Raw genomic sequence first — 24,685 nt, forward strand, 5'->3', positions numbered from 1 at the left:
ACACTTTTGGCTACGCACATCCGGACAGTATATGGAGTGCTCGTCGTGACAACTTCATTTTGTCGTCGACTATTGAATTCCATCTAATACCTCACCTCCTATTTGACGTGTCTTGGGATGTGCTTGAATCCATGCTCAGCAATATCTTAGGCTTGAAAAAAAAGAGTGAAAATGCATGACAAGACTGTCAAGCAGCAGGTGACTAATCTGTGTCAGTCAGACGCAACAAATTTATTTAGTCAACTTAGACTGGAATTGTTTAAGGATCTTGAAGGTCAGTGAGTTGTGACAGTTTCGAGTATCAAACGCTCTGCATTTTACCACACACAGTATGTTGGGGCTTTTGTTGGGATATGTTGCATCCGCATTATGGCTACTTGGCAGAAGTTGCAATCTGAACTAGCCTGTGATCCTACTCATCTCCCATTATCATAGGGGATGCCTCTGTATTTCCATTAACAAGGCTATAACTATAACAGATAATTTGTCTTTAATGTAAACAATTGTCCAAAGAGCTGTATGTTGGAGAAGGAAGTAGTGTTATGTTTGCATGCGACACATACTAGGGAGACAGGACAGACACAAACCAACAGACAACGAACACAACATTGTCATAACAGTTGCACAAACAGAATCAGTCAGTCCTCCGTTGGGGCAGAGCGACCATGGGCAATGTGTAAAATTGTGGTCGGTGTTAAATTAGCTTTGGTGTGCTAATTGAGTTAGGTTACAGTCAGTTGTTCAAAAATTGTACACTACCAAAGACCAAATTAATTCTTTCAATATTGCACACCACGCGCACACCCAGAAAATATATGTATCTTTAGATTGCAAAGTTGAATGGTCTGTATATTATTTTGCTAAGATTTGGTTATTGAGTGTCTTATCTCACATTACTGTTCGAAGCACAACAAGTGTCAGTCAGGGCCAGGACGGTGTATGATTCATTCAACCACGCGAGAGCTCTCACACTATCACATGCACTCTATCACACGCACAAAAAGCTGTCTTTAATCTCAGTTTGCTCACAGATTGTCACTTACTACTATCTTCCGGTGGCCGGAAACTCCGTACTAAAAGGCATGTGGGATATCAGCTCAATATATCTTTTGTGTCAGCGAGGCTGAGCACTCTAATCGGCATTTGATTAAAAGACTCACAGGTTATACATGATCTCACTAGGGTAAAGAGATGAGGACGTAGAGGACCCACAGCGACCAACCAAGAGTTATTGATTGCACGTAGCACACACGCACTAACGGGGAGAGACGTAGACCACAGCCAACAGAAGTTAGACGTAGAGACAACACCAACAGAGAGACGTAGACCACACAGCCAACAGAGAGACGTAGAGACTACATTTTACTGACCAGCACGACTTATCAGGAGCCCGTTATGAAGTACTGTATCGCACTCCGACAGCCAAAGAGAGACGTCAGAGACGGACTCCTTCTAGCAGGGCCGTAATGCAACACGGGAGTAAGATCGTAGACCACTCAGTCCCACAGCTAGATGACGATCGTACGCAGAGGACGCACCACGCCCAGGACTACGAGGAGAAGCACGTGAGGGCACCAGTCGAGGCAACGCTAGGCAGAGACGTAGATGACACCCACGCACACAAGCACGCTAGAGTACCATAAGCCAACAGAGGAGCCGTAGAGACCACCACGCCAACAGCAGACGACGCTACGAGCCTGCTACCCACCGATCAAGCCCACAGAAGAGACGTTTTTACCGATGCTACGCCACAGCCAACCAGAGTAGAACGTAGGACCAACCCTCTAAGTCTACAGCGAGTCAGACGTATATGAGACTCACTACGAAAATACATAGAGCACTACGTAGAGACGCACAGCGAGACCAGAGAGACCTGTAGAGATCACAAAGCCATACACGAGAGAAGCAGTAGAGTCCAACAGCCACAGAGAGACGTAGACGGTATTCAGTCCCAACAAGACTGAGACGTAGTCATCGCTCACAGCCACAGAGAGACGTTAGAGCCAATCCAAGCCATAAGTGCAACGAGACGTAGTGAGGGCACAAGCGCCACTAGAAGAGACGTAGAGACCACAGCCAACAGAGAGAGGTCTGTAGAAAGAACCACAGCCAACAGAGAGGACGGGGCAGGTAGAGACTGGGCAGGACAGCGGGAGAGCAGTAGAGACTGCTATGAGACATCATTTAAGCCAGGACGGAGATGCTGTAGTAGGCCTGGATAGGTCGCTAGACATGGGTGGAGACGTGAGGACACAGTGCCATATCTGGAGAGTGACTCGTAGGACGGGTGGTGTTACAGGTGGCTGCAGCTCAGTGTGGTTGTGTGGTGTGGTGTGGATGGTATGGGTAGGTAGCTGTAGTAGTGGGTACTAGTCTGTGTGTAGGCCAGTACTGGTAGGAGAGTCGCGTAGAGAGGCGATCAAAGTGATGCCGTAGTTTATACAGAAGAGGGACGTAGAGCCGAGGTGGCATAGGCCAACAGAGAGACGTTAGAGACCACAGCCGAGGCGGGAGACGTCTCATGACGCCAACGCCACAGAGGAGTGTAGGACTGTCTCAGATCCAGACTCTATGTAGGGGCCAACAGAGAGACCGTACCGAAGCCAACACAAGAGACGCAACCGTACGAGACCTCACACATTGCTCGCCCAAAAAGAGAGAGCGTAAACCACTCGGCCATACAGGAGGGAGCCGTAGCACGTCTAGCCTAACACGTACTGATTGTACCGCTATGTAACCAAGCCAACAGAGAGATCCCTCTAGAGCACTTTCCCCACAGCCAACACGGTCGATGAGACGGTAGCGGAGACCGCGAGGTGTTCAACCAGAGAGAGTCGAGGTGAGGTTACAACGCAACAGCCAACAGAGAGACGTAGAACCACAGCCCTAGACGAGAGGATTTAGGAACGTAGCCCACGACCGCCGTAACTCGGTAGGTGGGTACCGTGGGAGAGCACAAGCGCCAACAGAGAGGCCGCTAGAGACACCAATGCCAGGGACCGGAGCAGCGGAAGACGTGAGGCAAGCGACGATCGAGGACGCGCCAACCGTAGAGGGCAGAGGCCGTCTGGAGGGAGAAACCCGGACACAGGCGCCATACACGCAGAGACGTAGACCCAACAGCCCAACAGAGCAGATGCTAGAAGCCGCCTTCCCTGTCTTGTTCCTACAGCCAACAGAGAGACGTAGACGCACAGCCAACAGGGACTAGACCACACTGCCAACAGAGAGGCACGTAGAACAACCGCTGGTTCTGGCCAACCCACAGCAGAGACGTGAGCAACACACTCCCGTCAAGCCAAGCAGAGAGACGTAGAGACGCAAGCCAACAGAGAGACGTAGAAGCGGCCACCAGCGGCGGCCACGGAGCCACGCATAGAGAGACGTAGAGACGCACACCTAGAGACGAGCAAGCAGACGAAGGACGGAAGCAACACTAGGCCACAAGCCCAGCAGGACGTAGAGACGCACAGCCAACAGAGAGACGTAGAGACCACAGCCAACAGAGAGACGTAGAGACACAGCCAACAGAGGAACGTAGCCACAGCAACAGACAGACGCCACGACGGAGAGATGCACCAGCAAGCAGAGGAGACGCAGAGCGACGAGCCAACAGAGAGACGTAAGACACGCAAGCCAACAGAAGTAGAGACCAGCCAGAGCACGTAGGCCACGCCAGAGAGAGCGTAGAGACGCACAGCCAACAGAGAGACGTAGACCACAGCCAACAGAGAGACGTGAGACGCAGCCAACAGAGAGACGTAGAGACGCAAGCGAACAGAGAGACGTAGACCACAGCCAACAGAGAGACGTAGAGACCAACGAGCCAACAGAGAGACGTAGAGACACAGCCAACAGAGAGACGTAGAGAAGGAACAGAGAGAACGTAGAGCGCGGAAGGAACAGAGAGGAGAGGCGAGAGGGCGTACAAGGGCGGGTAAGTTTTTGCAGAACTAGCAGAAGAAGGGGAAGAGGGTATTCTTTTTATAAAAAGCTGCCAGAAATCCCCTGCATTTTGGACAGTGGAGAGGGTAAGATAAACAAGAGTGTGTAGCCTATGTCAGATGAACTGTCTTGTGTGTGAGTGTTTTGACCCAGGGTCTCGTGAGAGATAGAGGTGATGTTAGAGGATGGGACAGAGGCATGGATGTGAACAGTATAGAACGGCAGTAGGCTTCTATTCTATTGATGGGCCAAAACTCTCATCCTCCTGTACTGTGAGTAGAACAACAGACAATAGTTAAGTTACAGAATGCTTAACCTATACCCATGTTGTTTTACTATACTTGACATTACACACACACATATGCACACACACACATATGCACCACACACATATGCACACACACACACACACACACACACAGTTGTTGAATATTTGGGTGGACATTTGATGGTGGTGGGTAGGTTGGGTAGGGTAGGGGTAGGGTTGGGTATGCGGTAAGGCTTAGAGGTTGGGTGTAGGTGCTTGGGTTGGCGTAGTGGTAGGGTTAGGCTAAGGTAGGGTTGTGGGTAGGGTAAGGGTAAGGTAAGGTAAGGTAAGCTATGGTTGGGGTTGGGTAAAGGTAGGGCTTTGGGTTGGGTTGGGTGGAGTGCAGTTCCGAAGGTAAGCGGACCTATGGTTTGGGTGCGCGTTCTCGGTTGGGTAAGGTTAGGGGTTGGGTTGGGATTGGGTAGGGTAGGCGTAAGCTATGGTTGGTGGTTTTTGGGTAAGGTAGGGTTGGGGTTGGGTATGTAAAGGTAAGCTATGGGGTGGGGTTGGGTAGGGTTGGGTAAGGTTTGGGTTGGTTTGGGTAGGGTAACAGCTATTGGTTGGGTTGGGTTTGGGGTTGGGTAGGGTAGGGTAATGTAACTATGGTTGGGTTGGGTAAAGGTAGGGTTGGGTTGGGTTTGGGTTGGGTTAAAGGTAGGGTTGGGTTGGGTTTGGGTAGGGTTAAGGTAAGCCTATGGTTGGGGTTGGGTTGGATTGGGTTGGGTGGGGTTGGATTGGGTAGAGTTGGGTAGGGTTGGGTAGGGTCTGAAAGCGGAAGTATGCGTCCAGAATGATTGCTGAAGTTAGAAATAGGAAGTGTGTGTGTGTTGTCATAGTCAACTTGTCAGAATAACCCGGTCATCCAGGGTGTGTGTGTGTTGTCATAGTGAACTTGTCAGAATAACCCGGTCATCCAGGGTGTGTGTGTGTTGTCATAGTGAACTTGTCAGAATAACCCGGTCATCCAGGGTGTGTGTGTGTGTGGGACGTGTGGTTGGGATTCGAAAGTGTGTTTCATGTGACATACACACACATTTTCTGTCCTCTCCCTTCACACGTCCTTTCTCTCATTCTTTTTCCCAACCCAACACTTGTTCCTCCCTTACTATTCCCTCTCTCTCTCTCTTTCTCTCTCTCTCTCTCTCAGTATGGCAGCGTGGGACCTGTTAGTTACGGTGGAGGACCTGGGAGCTGATGCTCCGCCCATCACTGTCAGTGTGACCTCTGACCTACACATAGGTGGGGTCATCCTCAAACTGGTGGAGAAGTCACGTGAGTCACACACATATTCAGATGTATGGTCAGTATGGTGGAGACCAGCAGTCCCCCTACCCTACACAGCTTATATCCAAAGACAGAGCACTATATAGAGGTGATATTCCCTCATACTATCCACCACAAGTAGATTCCAAAGTACTGACTGTGCGGGGATTACATGGAGGACATGTTGTGTCAGAGGGCTCACCAGTTTCCTCCCCTGTGCAGAGGTAAAGCGCGACTGGTCGGACCATGCCCTGTGGTGGGAGCAGAAGCAGCAGTGGCTCCTGCGTACGGCCTGGACCCTGGAGAAGTGTGGCATCCAGGCAGATGCCGGGCTCATTTTCATGGCCCAGCACAAGTCCCTGAGGCTGGGCCTGCCCAACGGCCTGACCCTCAGGCTCCGGGCCTGCTTCTCTGGGCCTGTGTTCCGCACTGTGCTGGGCATCTGCAAGATGCTGAGTGAGTTCAGAAATCAATTCCTTTATTTTCTATTTTCCAGAAGTTTGTTGTAACATCAACCTAACAAATGAATCCACAAACTATTACCTGACCTGAGGATAGATTTAAGTGAAAGAATGTTTGACGCTCCACAAAATGCTTTTTAACCCATCCCTCCACTCCATTCTCTATCATCCTTCTCTGGTTCCAGACATCCGTCGGCCAGAGGAGCTGTCCCTGCTGCGTCCTGTAGAGGAGAAGAAGAAGAAGAAAGATAAAGACTTGTCAGAGGAACTGTATGACCTCACAGAAGTGCCTCTCATCTCAGGTACACACTATGACATCATCATGGCCCCATCGACCCTCTGACCAATCACAATATGAAGAGCAGAACCCGCATAGTTATGTTTGCTGTAGTAGTAGTGGTAGTAGTAGTAGTAGTAGTGGTAGTAGTAGTAGCCGTAGTAGTAGTAGCAGCAGTAGTAGTAGTAGCAGTAGTAGTAGCAGTAGTAGTAGCAGCAGTAGTAGTAGCAGCAGTAGTAGCAGTAGAAGCAGCAGTAGTAGCAGTAGTTTAATAGCAGCAGTAGCAGTAGTAGTAGTAGTAGTAGTAGTGGTGGTAGTAGTAGTAGTGGTAGTAGTAGTAGCCGTAGTAGTAGCAGCAGTAGTAGTAGTAGTTTAATAGCAGCAGTAGCAGTAGTAGTAGTAGTAGTAGTAGTTGTAGTAGTAGCAGCAGTAGTAATAGTAGTAACATAACTAGTAATAGCAGTAGTTGTCATAGTAGTAGTAGTAGTGTTGGTAGCAGTAGTATTGGTAGTAGCAGTAGTATTGGTAGTAGCAGTAGTATTGGTAGTAGCAGTAGTATTGGTAGTAAATCAAAAATCAAATCAAATCAAATTTTATTAGTCACATACACATGGTTAGCAGATGTTAATGCGAGTGTAGCGAAATGCTTGTGCTTCTAGTTCCGACAATGCAGTAATAACCAACAGTAATCTAACCTAACAATTCCACAACTACTACCTTACACACACACACAAGTGTAAAGGGATAAAGAATATGTACATAAAGATATATGAATGAGTGGTGGTACAGAACGGCAATGGCAGATGCAAGTAGATGGTATAGAGTACGGTATATACATATGAGATGAGTATGTAGGGTATGTAAACATAAAGTGGTCATAGTTTAAAGTGGCTAGTGTACATGTATTGCATAAGATGGCAAGATGCAGTAGATGATATAGAGTACCAGTATATATACTATGAGATGGGTAATGTAGGGTATGTAAACATTGTATTAAGTGGCATTGCTTAAAGTGGCTAGTGGTACATTTTTACATAATTTCATCAATTCCCATTTTTAAAGTGGCTGGAGTTGAGTCAGATGTTGGCAGCGGCCGCTAAATGTTAGTGGTGGCTGTTTAACAGTCTGATGGCCTTGAGATAGAAGCTGTTTTTCAGTCTCTCGGTCCCTGCTTTGATGCACCTGTACTGACCTCGCCTTCTGGATGATAGCGGGGTGAACAGCAGTGGTTGGGTGGTTGTTGTCCTTGATGATCTTTATGGCCTTCTGTGACATCGGGTGGTGTAGGTGTCCTGGAGGGCAGGTAGTTTGCCCTGGTGATGCGTTCTGCAGACCTCACTACTCTCTGGAGAGCCTTACGGTTGTGGGCGGAGCAGTTGCCGTACCAGGCGGTGATACAGCCGACAGGATGCTCTCGATTGTGCATCTGTAGAAGTTTGTGAGTGCTTTTGGTGACAAGCCGAATTTCTTCAGCCTCCTGAGGTTGAAGAGGCGCTGCTGCGCCTTCTTCACAACGCTATCTGTGTGGGTGGACCAGTTAGTTTATCCGTGATGTGTACCGAGGAACTTAAAACTTTCCACCTTCTCCACTACTGACCCGTCGATGTGGATAGGGGGTGCTCCTCTGCTGTTTCTGAAGTCCACAATATCTCCTTGTTTTGTTGACGTTGAGTATGAGGTTATTTTCCTGACACCACTCCGAGGGCCTCACTCCTCCTGTAGGCCGTCTCGTCGTTGTTGGTGATCAAGCCTACCACTGTAGTGTCATCGCAAACTTGATGATTGAGTTGGAGGCGTGCATGGCCACGCAGTCGTGGGTGAACAGGGAGTACAGGAGAGGGCTCAGAACGCACCCTTGTGGGCCCAGTGTTGAGGATCAGCGGGTGGAGATGTTGTTACTACCTCACACCTGGGGCGGCCCGTCAGGAAGTCAGGACCAGTTGCACAGGGCGGGGTCGAGACCCAGGGTCTCGAGCTTGATGAGAGTTTGAGGGTACTATGGTGTTATGCTGAGCTGTAATCGATGAACAGCATTCTCACATGGGTATTCCTCTTGTCCAGATGGGTTAGGGCAGTGTGCAGTGTGGTTGCGATTGTGCGTCGTCTGTGGACTATTGGTCGTAAGCAAATTGGATGTGGTCTAGGGTGTCGGTAGGGTGGAGGTGATATGTCCTTGATAGTCTCTCAAAGCACTTCATGATGACGGAAGTGAGTGCTACGGGGCGTAGTCGTTTAGCTCAGTTACCTTAGTTTTTGGGAACAGGAACAATGGTGGCCCTCTTGAAGCATGTGGGAACAGCAGACTGGATAAGGTTGATTGAATATGTCGTAAACACACCAGCCAGCTGGTCTGCGCATGCTCTGAGCACGCGGCTGGAATGCGTCTGGGCCTGCAGCCTTGCGAGGGTTAACACGTTTAAATGTTTTACTCACTCGGCTGCAGTGAAGGAGAGCCCGCAGGTTTTGGTAGGGGGGTGTCAGTGGACTGTATTGTCTCAAGCGGGCAAAAAAGTTGTTACTGTCTGGGAGAAGACATCTGGTCCTCGGCGGGGCTGGTTTTCTTTTTGTAATCCGATTGACTGTGACCTGCCACATACTCTTGTGTCTGAGCTGTTGAATTTCGACTCGATTTTGTCTCTGTACTGAGACTTGGCTGTTTGATTGCCTTGCGGAGAGAATAGCTACACTGTTTTTGTTTCGGTCATGCTTCCGTCACCTTGCCTGGTTAAAAGCAGTGGTTCGCGCTTTCAGTTTCACCGCGAATGCTGCCGTCATCAACGGTTTCTGGTTGGAATGTTTTATCGTTGCTGTGGGTACGACATCGTAATGCACTTCTAATGAACTCGCTCACCGAATCAGCATATTCGTCAATATTGTTGTTGGACGCGATGCGGAACATATTCCAATCCGCGTGATCGAGCAGTCTTGAAGCGTGGATTCAGATTGGTCGGACCAGCGTTGAACAGACCTGAGCGCGGGGCTTGTTGTTTGAGTTTTTGTTTGTAGCTGGAATCAACAAAATGGAGTCGTGGTCAGCTTTTCCGAAAGGGGGGCGGGGGAGGCCTTATAAGCGTCGCGGAAATTAGTATAACAATGGTCTAGTGTTTTTCGCCTGGTAGCACAATGATATGCTGATAGAATTTAGGGAGTTTTGTTTTTAGATTAGCCTTGTTAAAATCCCCAGCTACGATGAATGCAGCCTCAGGGTGTGTGGTTCCAGTTTACAAAGAGTCAGATAAAGTTCGTTCAGGGCCATCGATGTGTCTGCTTGGGGGGAATGTATACGGCTGTGATTATATTGACGAGAATTCCCTTGGTAGATAATGCGGTCGACATTTGATTGTGAGGAGTTCTAGATCAGGTGACAGAACGACTTGAGTTCTTGTGTGTTGTTATGATGATCACACCACTTCTGTTAATCATAAGGCATACCCCCCGCCTCTTCTTACCGGAAAGATGTTTGTTTCTGTCGGCGCGATGCATGGAGAAACCAGCTGGCTGCACTGACTCCGTTAGCGTCCCTTGAGTTAGCCATGTTTCCGTGAAGCAGAGCACGTTGCAATCCCTGATGTCTCTCTGGAATGCTACCCGTGCTCGGATTTCATGACCTTATTGTAAGAGATGGACATTGGCGAGTAGTATGCTAGGAGTGGAGCGCGATGTGCCGTCTCCGAAGCCTGACCACGAGACGCCCGACGTTTTCCCCTTTTACGGCGTCGCACAGGGTCGCCGGCTGGGATCAGATCATTGTATTGTGTGGAAGGCAAAACTCTGGATCCGTTTCGGGAAAGTCATATTCCTGGTAGGAACGATGATGAGTTGACGTTAATCGTATATTCAGTAGTTCTCCGACTGTATGTAATGAAACCTAAGATTACCCGGGGTACCGATGTAAGAAATAACACGTAAAAAAACAAAATACTGCATATTTTCCAAGGAAACAGCGGAGCAGCATCTCTTTTCGGCGCGGATTCTAGCAGTAGTATTGGTAGTAGCAGTAGTATTGGTAGTAGCAGTAGTATGGTAGTAGCAGTAGTAGTAGAAGTCATAGTAGTAGTACTAGTAGCACTAGTAGCAGTAGTAGTCATAGAAGTAGTAGTAGTAGTAGTAGCAGTAGTAGTAGCATCAATAGTAGTAGTAGTTGTACTAGTGGTATTAGTAGTAGTAGTAGTAGTAGTAGTAGTAGAGCAGTAGTAATAGTAGTAGCATAACTAGTAGTAGCAGTAGTAGTCATAGAAGTAGTAGTAGTAGTAGTATAGTAGTAGTGTTGGTAGCAGTAGTATTGTAGTAGCAGTAGTAGGAAGTTGTAGTAGTAGTAGTTGTTGTTGCAGTAGTAGTAGCTGTAGTAGTAATAGCAGCAGTAGCAGTAGTAGTAGTAGTAGTAGTATTAGTGTGGTAGTAGTAGTAGTAGTAGCATCAGTAGTAATAGTAGTAGATAAATAGTAGTAGCAGTAGTAGTCATACAGGTAGTAGTAGTAGTTGTAGTAGTAGTAGTGTTGGTAGCAGTAGTATTGGTAGTAGCAGTAGTAGCAGAAGTTGTAGTAGTAGTAGTTGTTGCAGTAGTAGTAGTGTAGTAGTAGTAGTAGTAGTAGTAGTAGTAGCAGTAGTAGTAGTAGTAGTAGTTGTAGCAGTGTTAGCAGTAGTAGTAGCATTAATAGTAGTCGTAGTAGTACTAGTAGCAATAATAATAGTACTAGTATGAGTAGTGGTAGTAGTAATAGCAGTAGTAGTAGTATTAGTATTAGTAGTAGTAGTAGTAATAGCAGTAGTAGTAATAGCAGTAGCATAACTAGTAGTGCAGTAGTAGTCATATAAGTAGTAGTGTAGTAGTAGTAGTAGTTAGTAGTAGCATTAGTAGTTTTACTAGTAGCAGTAGAGTAGTACTAGTAGCAGTAGTAGTTGTAGTAGTAGCAGTAGTAGTGTAACAGTATAACTTTAAACCGTCCCGCGCCCGATACGGGCGCGAACAGGGACCTTCTGCACACATCAACGGTCGCCCACGAAGCATCGTTACCCATCACTCCACAAAGGCGCGGCCTTGCAGAGCAAGGGGAAACCCTACTTAAGTCTCAGAGCAAGTGACGTAACTGATTGAAACGCTACTAGCGCGTACCCCGTAACTAGCTAGCCATTTCACATCCGTTACACTCACCCCTTTCAACTCCTCCTTTTCCGCAGCAACCAGTGATCCGGTCACGGCACCAATGTACAGTATAACTTTAAACCGTCCCCTCGCCCCGACACGGGCGGAACCAGGGACCTTCTGCACACATCAACGGTCGCCACGAAGCATCGTTACCATCACTCCACAAAGGCCGCGCCTTGCAGAGCAAGGGGAAACCCTACTTAAGTCTCAGAGCAAGTGACGTAACTGATTGAAACGCTACTAGCGGTACCCGCTAACTAGCTAGCCATTTCAATCCGTTACACTAGTACTAGCTGTAGTAGTAGCCGTACTAGTAGTAGGAGTAGTAGTTTTAGCAGTAGTAGCAGTAGTAGTAGCAGTAGTAGTACTAGTGGTATTAGTAGTAGTAGTAGTAGTAGTAGTACAGCAGTAGAAATAGTAGTAGTTAACTAGCAGTAGCAGTAGTAGTCATAGAAGTAGTACTAGTAGTAGTAGTTGTAGTATTGTAGCAGTAGTAGTAGAAGTAGTACTAAGTAGCACTAGTAGCAGTAGTAGCAGCAGTAGTAGCAGTAGTAGTACTAGTGGTATTAGTAGTAGTAGTAGTAGTAGTAGTAGCAGCAGTAGAAATAGTAGTAGCATAACTAGCAGTAGCAGTAGTAGTCATAGAAGTAGTAGCAGTAGTAGTAGCTGTAGTAGTAGCCGTAGTAATAGTAGCAGTAGTAGTAGTAGTAGTTGTAGCAGTTGTAGCAGTAGTAGTAGCATTAATAGTAGTAGTAGTAGTAGTACTAGTAGCAATAATAATAGTACTAGTACGAGTAGCGGTAGTAGTAATAGCAGCAGTAGCAGTAGTAGTAGTAGTATTAGTAGTGGTAGTAGTAGTAGTAGTAGCAGCAGTAGTAATAGCAGTAGCATAACTAGTAGTAGCAGTAGTAGTCATAGTAGTAGTAGTAGTAGTGGTAGTAGTATTGGTAGCAGTAGTATTGGTAGTAGCAGTAGTAGCAGAAGTAGTGGTAGTAGTAGTAGTAGCAGTAGTAGTAGTAGTAGTAGCAGTAGTAGTAGCATCAATAGTAGTAGTAGTTGTACTAGTAGTAATAGTAGTAGTACTTGTACAAGTAGCGGTAGTAGTAGTAGCAGCAGTAGTAGTAGTAGTACTAGTACTAGTATTAGTAGTAGCAGTAGTAGTAGTACTAGTAGTAGTAGCAGTAGTAGAAGTAGCCATAGTAGTAGTAGTAATAGTAGCAGTAGTAGTATTACTAATAGCAGTAGAAGTAGTACTAGTAGCACGAGTTGCAGTAGTAGTAGTAGCAGTGGTAGTAGTAACTGTAGTAGTAGTAGTAGTAGTAGCAGTAGTAGTAGTAGTTGCAGCAGCAGTATTAGTAGTAGTAGTTGCAGCAGCAGTATTAGTAGTAGTAGTACTAGTAGCAGTAGTAGTAGTAGTAGTCGTAGCAGCAGTAGTAGTAGTAGTACTAGCAGCAGTAGCAGTTGTAGTAGTAGTAGTAGTAGCAGTAGTAGTACTAGTAATAGTAGCAGCAGTTGTAGTGGTAGCAGCAGCAGTAGTAGTAGCAGTCGTAATAGTAGTAGGATCTAGATATATTTATTATATGAGCCAATATTGACCCTGGCCTGTTTCCCTTCCTACCCAGTGTCCCGCCCCTGCTTGTATAATGGAATGCCTGCCCATTTCGCCGACTCTCTTAAGACTGAGAAGGTGTACAAGATGCTGTCAGTCTCCCAGCCTGCACCTGCCCCAGAGGCCATCGCTAAGCTGTACCGCCCCGCCAGTGTGGTAGACAAGGCCCACATCCACAGCAGGTACAGACATACAGACACAGACATACACACACACGTTTTCTCTGTCTCTATCTTCACTTCTCTCTGTAGTTGTCCTTTGTTCTAACTAATTTCTCCTATCTCTCTCAGGTGGCTGGACTCTTCTCGTTCACTGATGCAGCAGGGCGTTCAGGAGAATGACAGACTCTGGCTGCGCTTCAAATACTACTGCTTCCATGACCTGGAGCCCAAGGTGTGTGTGTGTCTATGTGTGTGAGTGAGTGATATAGAGAATGAAAAGTGATAGTTGGATTGGAAATAGCCTCTAAAATAGAAGTGTGAACTCTACTCTCGAATCTGACCATCTGGGTTTCACTGCCTCGCTTCTGTCTTCTCGGCTGACCTCTCACTTCTTTTTCTCACTCTTTCTTCTCTCTCCCCTTTCTCTCCCTCTCTCTCTGCCTGCTCACCTTTCTCTCTGCCCCTCACCTCTCCGCCCTCCCTCCCTCCCTCTCAGTATGATGTGGTGCGCCTGACCCAGATGTATGAGCAGGCTCGCTGGGCCATCCTACTGGAGGACATAGAATGTACTGAGGAGGAGATGCTGCTGTTTGGAGCTATACAGGTACACCGAATGGATACGTCCTAGACATGTGCCTTCATTCATTCTAATTCTAATACCTGAACCCCAACTGTTCACCAAAAGAGAGCATCAACTGTCAAAAGGATCTGCAGAGAGGAATGGGAGAAACTCACATTTGCAAAAATGTCTAAAAACATGTTTTTGCTTTGTCATTATGGGGTATTGTGTGTAGCTTGATGAGGAAAAAAACGATTTAATACATTTTAGAATAAGGCTGTAATGTAACAAAATTTGGAAAAGGTCAAGGGGTCTGAATACTTCCTGAATGCATTGTAACATCCCCACAATCATGTACTGACATGTAACTGGCCTGTGATGTCCCATTTCTAATGTGCTGTAAGTTTAACTATGACTACCTCTCTCTTGTCATCTTCAACCCCCCCCCAGTACCACATCAACAAGCTGTCCCTGTCGGAGCCCCAGACGATGACCTCCAGTCCAGCCATGGATGACCTGGACTCAGCCCTACAGGGTCTGGAGGTCAAGCTGGATGGGGCAGAAAGCAGCCCCCAAGACATGCTGGTCAGAACATTAGGACTCTTTATTCCACCTGACAGAAACATGTCCCACAATATATTGCATTGTGAAGTCAAAATATACTGTATGTGTTTGTGACTATGTATTTCAGTTATGTATTTGACTTTAGATAAATAAAGTAGCCTCAGTAGAATGACATAAGATTTTATCCACACAGGGTCAAAAGATGCCAAAATGATTTCCCATGCCTATTTGAAAAGTCAGACATGGAATCATTAGCATGTTACTTTGTCTTCAACACAGGAGAACCTGACTGCCCCAGAGCTGAATGATTATTTGAAGATATTCCGGTAAGATCCGACATTTATGTGAAAACAATTCTGATTCCTCAATTACCTACTCTATATTTACAATGGAACACACCACATTACACACACAAACACACACAATCAGCACAGCCACACCCACACACACAGCATCTGATGCATAATAACAGTAGTAAGTGTACTTCTCTTTCAGGCCCAAGAGGTTGACTCTGAAGGGATACAAGCAGTACTGGTTCAAGTTTAAGGATGCCTCCATCTCCTACTATAAGAGCAAAGAGGAGAGCCTGGGAGAACCCATTCAGCAGATCAACCTCAAAGGTATGAAGCAGACACTGAGAGAGAATCTCAATTGCATTTCCTTGATTTCTTGCATCCTCTCTCCTGGCCTCGTTCTCAAAACCCATTGGATGAGAAGGTCGGATAAGAAATCAAGGAAATGCAATTGAGATTCTCCCTTAAATCCAATGTATTTTGTCTCTTTCACCTGCTTATACAAACAGTAAAATTACCTTTCACCTTTTTCAGGCTGTGAGGCTGCTCCCGATGTAAACGTCGCTGGACAAAAGTTCTGCATCAAACTTCTGATCCCAGCTCCAGAGGGCATGAACGAGGTCTACCTGCGCTGTGAAAATGTGGGTTACACACACACAAACGTACACTGCCATATACATGAGTAGTACATTTCTTACAATCTAAGATCCACGATAAGGTCTAAGATCTTGCCCATGATTGAAGTATACGTTGCTCTGTTTATCTTTCGCTCGTTCGCTCTCTCTTTCCAGGAGGAGCAGTATTCCAGGTGGATGGCAGCCTGTCGTCTGGCCTCTAAAGGGAAGAGTCTGGCAGACAGCTCATTCCAGAGCGAGGTCCAGAGCATCCGATCCTTCCTGGCCATGCAGCAGACCAACCCCAACACACACACCGACGACAGCATGAGCATCAACACACACAGCCTGGTCTCTCCACGCTACAGCAAGAAGTACAAGGTCAAACAGGTACCAAGTAGCGATTAACATCTTCATCATGTGTGTGCCAATGATTAACCCTGATGAACTACATCACGATACACAGGTAACTGCCAAAATAAAGGAAACATTAACATAAAGTGTCTTAATAGGGCGTTTGGCCAGAACAGCTTCAATGCACCTTGGCATAGATTCTACAAGTGTCTGGAGCTCTATTGGAGGGATGTGACACCATTCTTCCATAAGGAATCCCATTAGTATGTGTTTTGTTGATGGTGGAAAATTCTGTCTCAGGTGCCGCCCCAGATTCTCCCATAAGTGTTTAATTGGGTTAAGATCTTGTGACTGAAACGGACATGGCATATGGCTTACATCGTTTTATTAGTGTTTACCTTGCCAAGAAAATACACCCCACACCATGAGAGCCGCCAGAACCTTAATTTACAAATGTTTCCTTTATTTTGGCAGGTACCTGTATATCAAACACAGTACAACTCAGTTGAGTCACTTGAGAGAGGCCATTATACCTCCCTCTAACCCCACATAATATAACCTTGACCCTCTTTCTCGTTGGCCATGCCCAGTTGACCCCTCGTATCCTGGAGGCATATCAGAACGTGGCTCAGCTCTCCCTGACCGACGCCCTGCTCCGCTTTCTCCAGATCTGGCAGGCCCTGCCAGACTTTGGAATTTCCTTTGTGGTGGTGAGGTAAGGAGGATCTGGCAGGCCCTGCCAGACTTTGGAATTTCCTTTGTGGTGGTGAGGTAAGGAGGATCTGGCAACCCAGTGTATTACATGTTTCACAGCGAGGCTAGTCTCGGTACCTAGAACCAAATATTGCGTGCACTAGCTAGGCAGATACCTCAATTTACATTTATGTTAAGTCTATCACTAAAGATTAGTGAGAGGCTAAGGGCTGGTCTAATGATAAATTGTTGTGGTGAAGTTGCGTCTAGTGGCTGGTCTCTGACCCGTTTAGGTTCAAGGGCAGCAGGAAGGACGAGGTGCTGGGTATCGCCCCCAACCGTCTGATCCGTATCGACCTGGGGGTGGGAGACGTGGTCAAGACATGGCGTTACAACAACATGAGGCAGTGGAACGTCAACTGGGACATACGACAGGTGACCTGACCCGTCAATCAATCAAACAATCAATCAAAATGTTCACATTTTTCTGCACATAATCTTCTTTAGTAATCTACATCGCCAAATACACACTGAACACTGTCTCTGTATCCCTTTTTTCTGGTCATTTAGCGTTTTCTCATCTTTGGTGTGTGTGTGTGTGTGTGTGTGTGGGTGTTACGAACTCTCAGGTGGCGATAGAGTTTGATGGGAACGTGAACATGGCGTTCAGTTGTGTGACGGCTGACTGTAAGATCGTTCATGAGTTCATTGGAGGCTACATCTTCATGTCGACACGCAGCCGCGAGCAGAGTGACACGCTCAACGAAGAGCTCTTCCACAAGCTGACAGGGGGCCACGAGGCTCTGTGACACCCTCAACCCCCACCCCCCACCCAGTAATATACAACAGCTATAGCCCAAGGAGCAATCTATACATCAGATACACCAGTGGACAGTTTGAGTGTTTAAGGGTGCGGCTGCAGCAGCCTTGAAGAGAAATGACAACCTGTCCACCCTGGGATCCTAAAAGACATGCAGTTGCTTGTTCAATAAATCAAGGAAGAGGTGACCCATGAATATAGTCTAATAGAAAATGATAAACAATGTAAAGAATTGTAAATTCTGAAATCCAGAATTAAATATCTTTATTGACATATATAAAACAGTTGACAGGTGTTTTAATTTCCAGATGAGGCATTTGGCTTGATGGTTGTGTCCTTAAGAGTATGGTGGCAGAGTTTCCTGAAATGTGACTGACGGCACAGGAAGACGCAGGCAGTGTGTGTGTATCTCTGTGGAGCAGTTGAGACTGTCCGTTGGCAAACCCACAGCTTGTGCCTGCTGGTTCCCATCTGATAGCATCCTCTGGGTCTTTGTCATGTGACAATGTTATCAGGAACACCAGTCAGTCTCTGTGCCTGTACTGTGTCCTGTATGGTATTAGAGCTGTTGTTGAGTTGTTGTTGACGGTGTTTTCAGTCTCAGTCTTATTCACCCAGAGTCTTCAGGGTTCTGGTCCTGAACAGTATTGGTTACCAGTAAACAGTCTAGACAGAACTGGAAATCAACAGCCGTCTGGTGACAAATTCAGCCAAGTCTTTACCTCCAAAGCACAGATAACCCTCTTCACCTACTCCAGTGGCAGAACACTCTCTGAAACAGAAGATTTCTATCATTTGTCAATATTCACTTCCCTCTCTATCTATCCCTCCCATCTAACATCATTCTCTTCATGAGTGTGTGTCATGTGTGAGGTACTCACGTGTAGGTCTTAGTTTTAGGGCACGGCTGAAGTATCGGGGAAGTAGTTTCCCCTCAGCGTCCCCAGGTGTCAGCAATACACCGTTCTCCGACCAGAAGAACTGGATACCCTCTGCAGAAGAAACAAAAACACACAAAGGAAAATACTCATGCATTTATACATGAGAGCACTACATTGGCAGCACTTGGCTACTGTAAATTACCTCGGGTGAGCTTACCAGACAATGCTTTGGGGACGTCAATGAATATAGCCAGGTCACAGTTTCTCCTCATGCCTGGAGCAAAGGGAGCAAAAAGATACAGACATCAAAACGAAGGCCATCTATGACAGGCTCTATGAGAAGTTACCCAGACCCAGATCCAGACACAGATTAAGCCAATTTCGGGACTAAAAGCACTTTAGGAAATCCTTCATTGAGCATGCTTTTAAATCCAGGAGTAGGCTATGATCCAGGAGTATTTCAGCCAAAATACTTTCACAGTGCTCTCTCCCCCATCTCCCTTACCGCTGATGACCCCGTCCTCTCCCGGTAGGCCCATGGCCAGGTGTATGTGTGTTCTGTTCATGCGGCTGAGGCCCTCGGAGCGGATGGAGGGCCAGTTGCGGAGATAGGAGCCATGGATTCCCTCCCTGGGACAATCAGGAGAACCATGCTGTACAGCCTTCAGGTCCAGATCACACACCTGCCCAGACAGACAGACACACAGCAGACCCTTACTACTGACACTAGACCTGGCACTGTTTATGACCCCGTCATGCTCCACCTAGGGATGTGTCAGAAATGGCACCCTATTCTCTATAGTGCACTAGTCTTGACCCTAAGTGGGCTGAGCTCTGGCCAAAATAAGTGCACTATATTGGAAATATTTCCTACCTGCACAGAGTGTCCCTGATTGGCTCGGATCTGCAGCCGTCCGTCCTCAGGGTGAGGGCGGAGCTTGAATCGCTGCTTGTCATTGGTGGCCACAACTCTCTCCACGTCCTCCAATGAGAAGGCGTGGAACTGTGCATGAGCCAGTAGGTCCTCCACAAATAGGAAGCCATCTAGGGACAATGAGGTACAGCATTATTATTCAGACTTAAATGAGGAGTACAGATTGTAGATTGCATGTCATGTTAATTGTGCAGCAATATGAAATGCTGGTACAGTGGTAACTATTATAAGATAGACAAAATGCAGCCAAATAAACTGCTTTTATACCAGGATTCATGTGAAGTCCCATTTGATTGGCTCCATGGCGCAGTGCAAAGGACAAAGACTTGGAGAGGCAGACATCCTTGTCCTGAAAGGCAACACATGCACACAGGTTGTGACCCACGTAAAAAAATACTACAGTATAGTATGGTAAATACTATATTATTCACTGTAGTGTTTTTGCAGACTTTAGTCCAACAATACTGTAGTGTATACTGTAGTATAAATACTGCAGTAAAATAAAACTTTAGTATATACTATAGTAATGACTTTAGTGTTTTTGCGGATTGTAGTATACTGTAGTATTTACGCGTACATTACTGTAGTAAAGGGGTGTCGAACTCAATCAAATCAAATATATCCATCGTTTTTGAAATTTTCGATGCGCCTTAACTGTCTTGTGATTATTAGCGAGCTGGACAGTCAAGAAACTGTATCAATATAAGTTCATTGTCATTTCTACACAGTTTTGGCCCATATGTTTGACACTCCTGCTATAGTAGGCCTATTTACTATAGTGTTGTTGTTTTATTATCTTTGACATATACGTTTTCTCCTTCAGGGAACCTACTGGAGAAAAACTAAAACAGCTCATTTTCCATAACCTGTAGTTAGGCCAGGGGTCTGACTCAGAGCTTCTGCTCTTTCTATAACCTGTAGGGAAAACAATATCTCCAGATGCTTTCCAGTACCCTGCTACTAGCTATAATAGAATTGGAGAAGGAATAATGCAATATTTAGAAATAGGGTACAGCCCAAAAGGGACTAATATCTGTCTCTCTTCTCTTACCTCTACACGATTACCTCGCCTCCCTCTTCCTCCACGTCCTCTTCCTCCACGGTCCATTTACAGTTATTTCTGTCGGTTCAACGTGGAATGGATCTCTCTCAATTCTCATTACAGTAGGCTACACAGCAAGGCAAGCTACCACAATGATTCAAATGGTATGGTGCCCGACATGCCTACTAAACATGCCAATTGCCATGCGTACTAAAAATAAGTTCGCACATTCAAAGCGCAATGTTGAATGTTCGCACGTAAGCACAATCAACAACTGTGGTCGTACAACTCACTGGCAAAATAGACATTTACATATATGGTAAAAACAGAACGAAATGTAAACAAGCAGGCACATTCCACTTCCACTTTGTTCAGACTCCAACCAGTAGGTGGCAGTAAGTGTCTTTATCTCTTTGTTTTGTGTCAATAAAGCCAGGATAGAGGCTACGTCTTTAGCAGGTAAGAATATATTGTAGCAGCTGGCCAATGATTGAGTGAAATATAACAATCATGTTTCTAACTACATTTGGTACATGCCCCTATAAAGCCTTAATGAAGTGATATGAAACATGTTTATTTAGAGATGTACGGGCTAATATTTTCATAATTCAGTATCAGCAAGCTAACAGTTAGCTGGCTAACATTGGGCCAGCTAGCATCAAAACAGCTGTAAACATTCAAATACATGATTCACTCGTGTTTATCGCGCACTTACTCGCTACTAAGAACCTGCAATGTTTTGTAGTTATGAACAACAGTGCTTGATGTTTAGCTATCGAAAATGACTGATCGTTATGTCTTGCCTGCAGCGCTTGTTGGGAAGAGAAGCATGAGGGGTTTCTTGCCTTCACTATGCATACAACCGATGCCTGACGACTAAGGTCAGAAGCGATAGCCTCTTTTAGAATCCTAGAGTTTAATACTTATACACTCGTCTCTAACATGTAACGTTAGGCTCAACGTTCTGTATATGGTTGGTATTTCCGTTTTTTTTTAATACTGATTATGGCTGAGCCTAACCTAACCACACAGCTGATTGCAAGGACACATGCTTTGGTCGACTATTTTCGGTTACATTCTGCTATTGTTGACATATTGTGCATCACCTGCCATACATGAAGAGATTGAAAATACAATTGACAACCGGGTGACTTCAGTCAGACTGATAATCCATGGAGTAACCATGGCAAGTCTGATGTTTAGACAAGGGTGGCGAGTCCAATCAGACTTCTCTGAAGTATATTGATTGCCAGTGTGAGGGAGCACACTGCAACACTTTCAGTAGGTGGTTCTTTGTTTCTTACATGTCATCCTATCCATCAGACTCCCTTGTAACTCATTCTCCTCTCTCTCTTCCTTCTCTCCTTCCTATGTCCCCCTCTCCCTCCCCCTTTCTATCTCTCCTCCTCTCTACAGTCATGGAGTTCCCCCAACACTCCCTGCAGCTCCTGTCAGGTCTGCGTTCTCAGCGTCAGCGTAGGTTCCTGTGCGACTGCACCGTCCTCGTGGGTTCCTCCCGTTTCCTCGCCCACCGGGCTGTCCTGGCCTCCTGCTCTCCATTCTTCCACATGTTCTACTCCGATCCTCCAGGGTCTGCTGGTGCTGGCGGGGCCAGCTCGGTCACGCTGGACGGGGATATCGTGACAGCAGCGGCGTTCGGTCTGTTGTTAGACTTCATGTACGAAGGCGTGCTGAGGTTGGAGACCCCTCCCCCAGCAGAGGACGTGCTGGCGGCGGCAAGCTTCCTCCACATGAACGAGGTAGTCCGGGTGTGTAAGAGACGGCTACAGCACCGACCACCACCGGCTGAGGCAGACAGCACGCGCCCAGAGGAGAGTGGAGTGGCAGCAGTGGGTGGTAGTGGACCCGGGGTTGGCATGGCAACAGGAGCTGCCAAAGCGGTGGCCGTGGCAATGTCAGTGTCTCAGTCTGCGTCAATGGCGTTGCAGAAAAGCCAGTTGGGCTCTTCTACGAGGTCAGAGAGGAGGGTGGACGTTCTGGCGCACGCTCCTCTGAGTCCGGACATGGCCGACACCACCCAGCCGGGCATGGACCACGCTCTCACTCATGTGGGTGAGCTGGTTACCCTCTCCTCCGGTCCCTCTCTCCGGCTGGGGGGTCTGAGTCAGGGAGAGGGTCAGGGAGGCTCGGCCCTCTGCAGCCCCTGCAGCTCCACAGAGTCATACAGTCACAGTAGCCACCAGCGCCAGCCCTCTTCATCAGCGGCATCATCAGTGGTACCTGTGACCCAGACTGATGGCTCCAGCTCCATGGTGGGGATACTGACCCAGTCTGACCACAGCAGCTCCTCCAGTCCAGAACATGACAGCCATGACCCTGTCTCTGACAACAAGAGCACAGTCATCACACCAGGCATGCAATGCCAGCAGCATGGTCTCAGTATCAACACACACCCTCAGATTAGAATACAGCATCCACTGTCACTCCACCTCACCTCACCTCCCAACCTGAACCTTGTAACCCATCAGGGCCAAACCTCGACCCTGTCCAGGCCTGAAGGGCTGCAGCATGGGGGGTCAGAGAGGGAGAGCAGGGAGGTTAGTGAACACTCTAACATGGGGACTGTGGGAGTGGAGGAGCCCCTGGCAGGGAGAGGAGAAGTGGAGCAGGAGGATGGGGTGAAGGTAAAGGTGGAGGCCATAGTGATCTCAGACGAGGAGTTTGAGGAGATGGAAGGAGTGGTGATGAGGAGAGGAATAGAGGGGAGAGAACGAGGGATGATGATGGAGGTAGAGGATAGGAATGACTTTGATGATGATAACCACAGAGACGAACTGAACAACCCCCACTTCCTCCCTTTTCACCCCCACCACGCCTTACTCCAGATGACCCACTCCCACCCCTCTGAGCCTCTCTCCTTCTCCCCCTCCGGACCCGGCACCACCTCCTCTGACGCTCCCCCTTTCCCCTCCTCCCTCTTCCCCTCTGTGGGCCAACATTCTGACCAGCCCGTCTACTTCCAGGATTCCATGGGGAACTACGTTGAGGATGTCCCCACGTGCAGCGTCTGCGGGAAGACGTTCTCGTGCGCGTACACCCTGAGGCGACACGCCATTGTGCACACGCGCGAGCGCCCCTACGAGTGCCGCTACTGTTACCGTAGCTACACGCAGTCAGGTGACCTGTACCGCCACATTAGGAAGGCTCATGACTCCAGCCTGCCAGCCAAACGCAGTAAGGGAGACACTGAGGAGGGCCAGCCTCCACACAGCTAGCTGTATACTTCTCCATACTAAAGAAAATGACACATCATTTATGCCTTCCCCCTTCCAACACCAGACATCCTGGTCTTGCATGTCCGATCTGGGATGCATTCAAAATGACTTTCCAAATGGTCTGAAAAACGCCAGAGGCCCAGATCTAGTGCGCAGGTTGAGGGAGGATTTAGAGCGTGTCGCCCTGATGTTGCCCTCCACCAGGATGGTCTTTTCAGACCTAGTGGTGAGACAGGTGGTGCAAGCCAGACATGCCCATGCCCGGGAATGAGCAGACCTGGCACTTGGTCAACTAGCTGGGTCTGCATTCCTGAGGGACAGGGGCCAGTGGTGTTTTAGCTATTTTATAAATGGGACTTTCAGGACTTTTGTCTTTTACATATGTATCTGTACCAGATGTCTTACTATGACCTCAGTGCCAAAATAATTAGTGTACTGTACTACAGGTAACTGCCAAAATAAAGGAAACACGAGTAAATGAGAAACACAAAGTATATTGAAAGCAGGTGCTTCCACACAGGTGTGGTTCCTGAGTTAATTAAGCAATTAACATCCCATCGTGCTTATGGTCATGTATGCTTATGGTCATGGCACCCCAATGGTGGAACAAACTCCCTCACGACGCCAGGTCAGCGGAGTCAATCACCACCTTCCGGAGACACATGAAACCCCACCTCTTTAAGGAATACCTAGGATAGGATAAAGTAATCCTTCTAACCCCCCACTCCCCCTTAAAAGAGTTAGATGCACTATTGTAAAGTGATTGTTCCACTGGATATCATAAGGTGAATGCACCAACTTGTAAGTCGCTCTGGATAAGAGCGTCTGCTAAATGACTTAAATGTAAATGTAAATGTATTTTGGCTACCATGACAATGCCCCCATCCACAGGGCACGAGTGGTCACTGAATGGTTTGATCAGATGTAAAACATATGCCATGGCCGTCTCAGTCACCAGATCCCAACTGAACACTTATAGGAGATTTTGGAGCGGCGCCTGAGACAGCGTTTTCCGCCACCATCAACAAAATACCAGATGGAATTTATTGTGGAAGAATGGTGTCGCATCCCTCCAATAGTTCCAGAAACTTGTAGAATCTATGCCAAGGTGCATTGAAGCTATTCTGGCCCGTGGAGGTCCAACGCCATATTAAAACATATGGTGGTGTTTCCTTTATTTTGGCAGTTACCTGTATGTTATGATATATTCTAGATAGAAATCGGCAGTTGTCAAGGGTACAGTTTTTGTCAATGCTAATAGCATAATTGTCTGATACTTCTATATAGAAATCTCCATTGTTGCCAACTTTCACGATTGGATGAGTATCATTACTACTTCATTGCTGTGAATAGAACATGGACAGTTCTTCAGTCCAACATATTTAGATATTTCCTTCAATTGGAGTACTGTTCAATAAATGACTTCAACACAATCTGTATTACAATGGCCTATAATATGAGTAGAATTGTTGACAGAAATATACAACAAAAAGAACATGGTACAATAGTAACAGAAGTCACAAGAA

The 24,685-nt window shown here is 46.9% G+C and overlaps 3 protein-coding genes across 7 annotated transcripts; 2 read left to right on the forward strand and 1 right to left on the reverse strand.

Moving 5' to 3' along the window:
- Positions 1–3,944: 3,944 nt before the first annotated feature.
- Positions 3,945–17,372, forward strand: fermt3b (FERM domain containing kindlin 3b). 3 transcript variants are annotated; one of them, XM_023992098.3, is made up of 15 exons: positions 3,945–4,031; positions 5,400–5,524; positions 5,738–5,971; positions 6,162–6,278; positions 13,022–13,190; positions 13,299–13,401; positions 13,666–13,773; positions 14,179–14,313; positions 14,572–14,618; positions 14,788–14,912; positions 15,120–15,226; positions 15,377–15,589; positions 16,144–16,268; positions 16,540–16,681; positions 16,876–17,372. In XM_023992098.3, exons 2-15 carry the CDS (start codon positions 5,401–5,403, stop codon positions 17,053–17,055), a joined length of 1,929 nt encoding a protein of 642 aa, XP_023847866.1. In that variant the 5' UTR covers positions 3,945–4,031; position 5,400; the 3' UTR covers positions 17,056–17,372. The 3 variants fall into 3 exon arrangements, 2 of the variants coding, with proteins under 2 accessions (XP_023847866.1, XP_070300770.1); XM_070444669.1 differs by having other exon boundaries at positions 4,023–4,217; XR_011480278.1 differs by lacking the exon at positions 16,876–17,372 and having other exon boundaries at positions 4,023–4,217; positions 16,144–16,324; positions 16,540–16,629.
- trpt1 (tRNA phosphotransferase 1) lies at positions 17,297–20,307 on the reverse strand. The gene is made up of 7 exons (XM_023992103.2): positions 19,933–20,307; positions 19,149–19,230; positions 18,822–18,991; positions 18,453–18,630; positions 18,165–18,221; positions 17,948–18,058; positions 17,297–17,838 (listed from the first exon to the last, which is right to left on the reverse strand). Exons 1-7 carry the CDS (start codon positions 19,987–19,989, stop codon positions 17,816–17,818), a joined length of 678 nt encoding a protein of 225 aa, XP_023847871.1. The 5' UTR covers positions 19,990–20,307; the 3' UTR covers positions 17,297–17,815.
- A 37-nt stretch (positions 20,308–20,344) lies between these two features.
- On the forward strand, positions 20,345–23,342 carry LOC111967225 (zinc finger and BTB domain-containing protein 3). Of its 3 annotated transcripts, XM_023992100.3 has the most exons (3): positions 20,361–20,382; positions 20,733–20,804; positions 21,340–23,342. In XM_023992100.3, exon 3 carries the CDS (start codon positions 21,342–21,344, stop codon positions 23,157–23,159), a length of 1,818 nt encoding a protein of 605 aa, XP_023847868.1. In that variant the 5' UTR covers positions 20,361–20,382; positions 20,733–20,804; positions 21,340–21,341; the 3' UTR covers positions 23,160–23,342. The 3 variants fall into 3 exon arrangements, with proteins under 3 accessions (XP_023847867.1, XP_023847868.1, XP_023847869.1); XM_023992099.2 differs by lacking the exon at positions 20,733–20,804 and having other exon boundaries at positions 20,345–20,382; XM_023992101.3 differs by lacking the exons at positions 20,361–20,382; positions 20,733–20,804 and adding an exon at positions 21,130–21,204.
- The last annotated feature ends 1,343 nt before the right edge of the window (positions 23,343–24,685 follow it).

The sequence above is a fragment of the Salvelinus sp. IW2-2015 genome, linkage group LG8 (genome assembly GCF_002910315.2).
Source record: "Salvelinus sp. IW2-2015 linkage group LG8, ASM291031v2, whole genome shotgun sequence".
NCBI classification, from domain to species: Eukaryota; Metazoa; Chordata; class Actinopteri; order Salmoniformes; family Salmonidae; genus Salvelinus; species Salvelinus sp. IW2-2015.

Excerpts from the sequence above, each read along its gene's own strand:
- fermt3b (XM_070444669.1), top strand. The coding sequence starts at position 4,189 with ATGGGCCAAAACTCTCATCCTCCTGTACT. Across the intron at positions 4,218-5,399 it reads AACTCTCATCCTCCTGTACT|TATGGCAGCGTGGGACCTGT; the intron begins GTGAGTAGAACA and ends TCTCTCTCTCAG. Across the intron at positions 16,682-16,875 it reads TCAACTGGGACATACGACAG|GTGGCGATAGAGTTTGATGG; the intron begins GTGACCTGACCC and ends ACGAACTCTCAG.
- trpt1 (XM_023992103.2), bottom strand. The coding sequence starts at position 19,989 with ATGGACCGTGGAGGAAGAGGACGTGGAGGAAGAGGGAGGCGAGGTAAT. Across the intron at positions 18,631-18,821 it reads ATCAGGGACACTCTGTGCAG|GTGTGTGATCTGGACCTGAA; the intron begins GTAGGAAATATT and ends CTGTCTGGGCAG. Across the intron at positions 18,222-18,452 it reads AGAGGACGGGGTCATCAGCG|GCATGAGGAGAAACTGTGAC; the intron begins GTAAGGGAGATG and ends CCTTTGCTCCAG.
- LOC111967225 (XM_023992099.2), top strand. The coding sequence starts at position 21,342 with ATGGAGTTCCCCCAACACTCCCTGCAGCTCCTGTCAGGTCTGCGTTCT.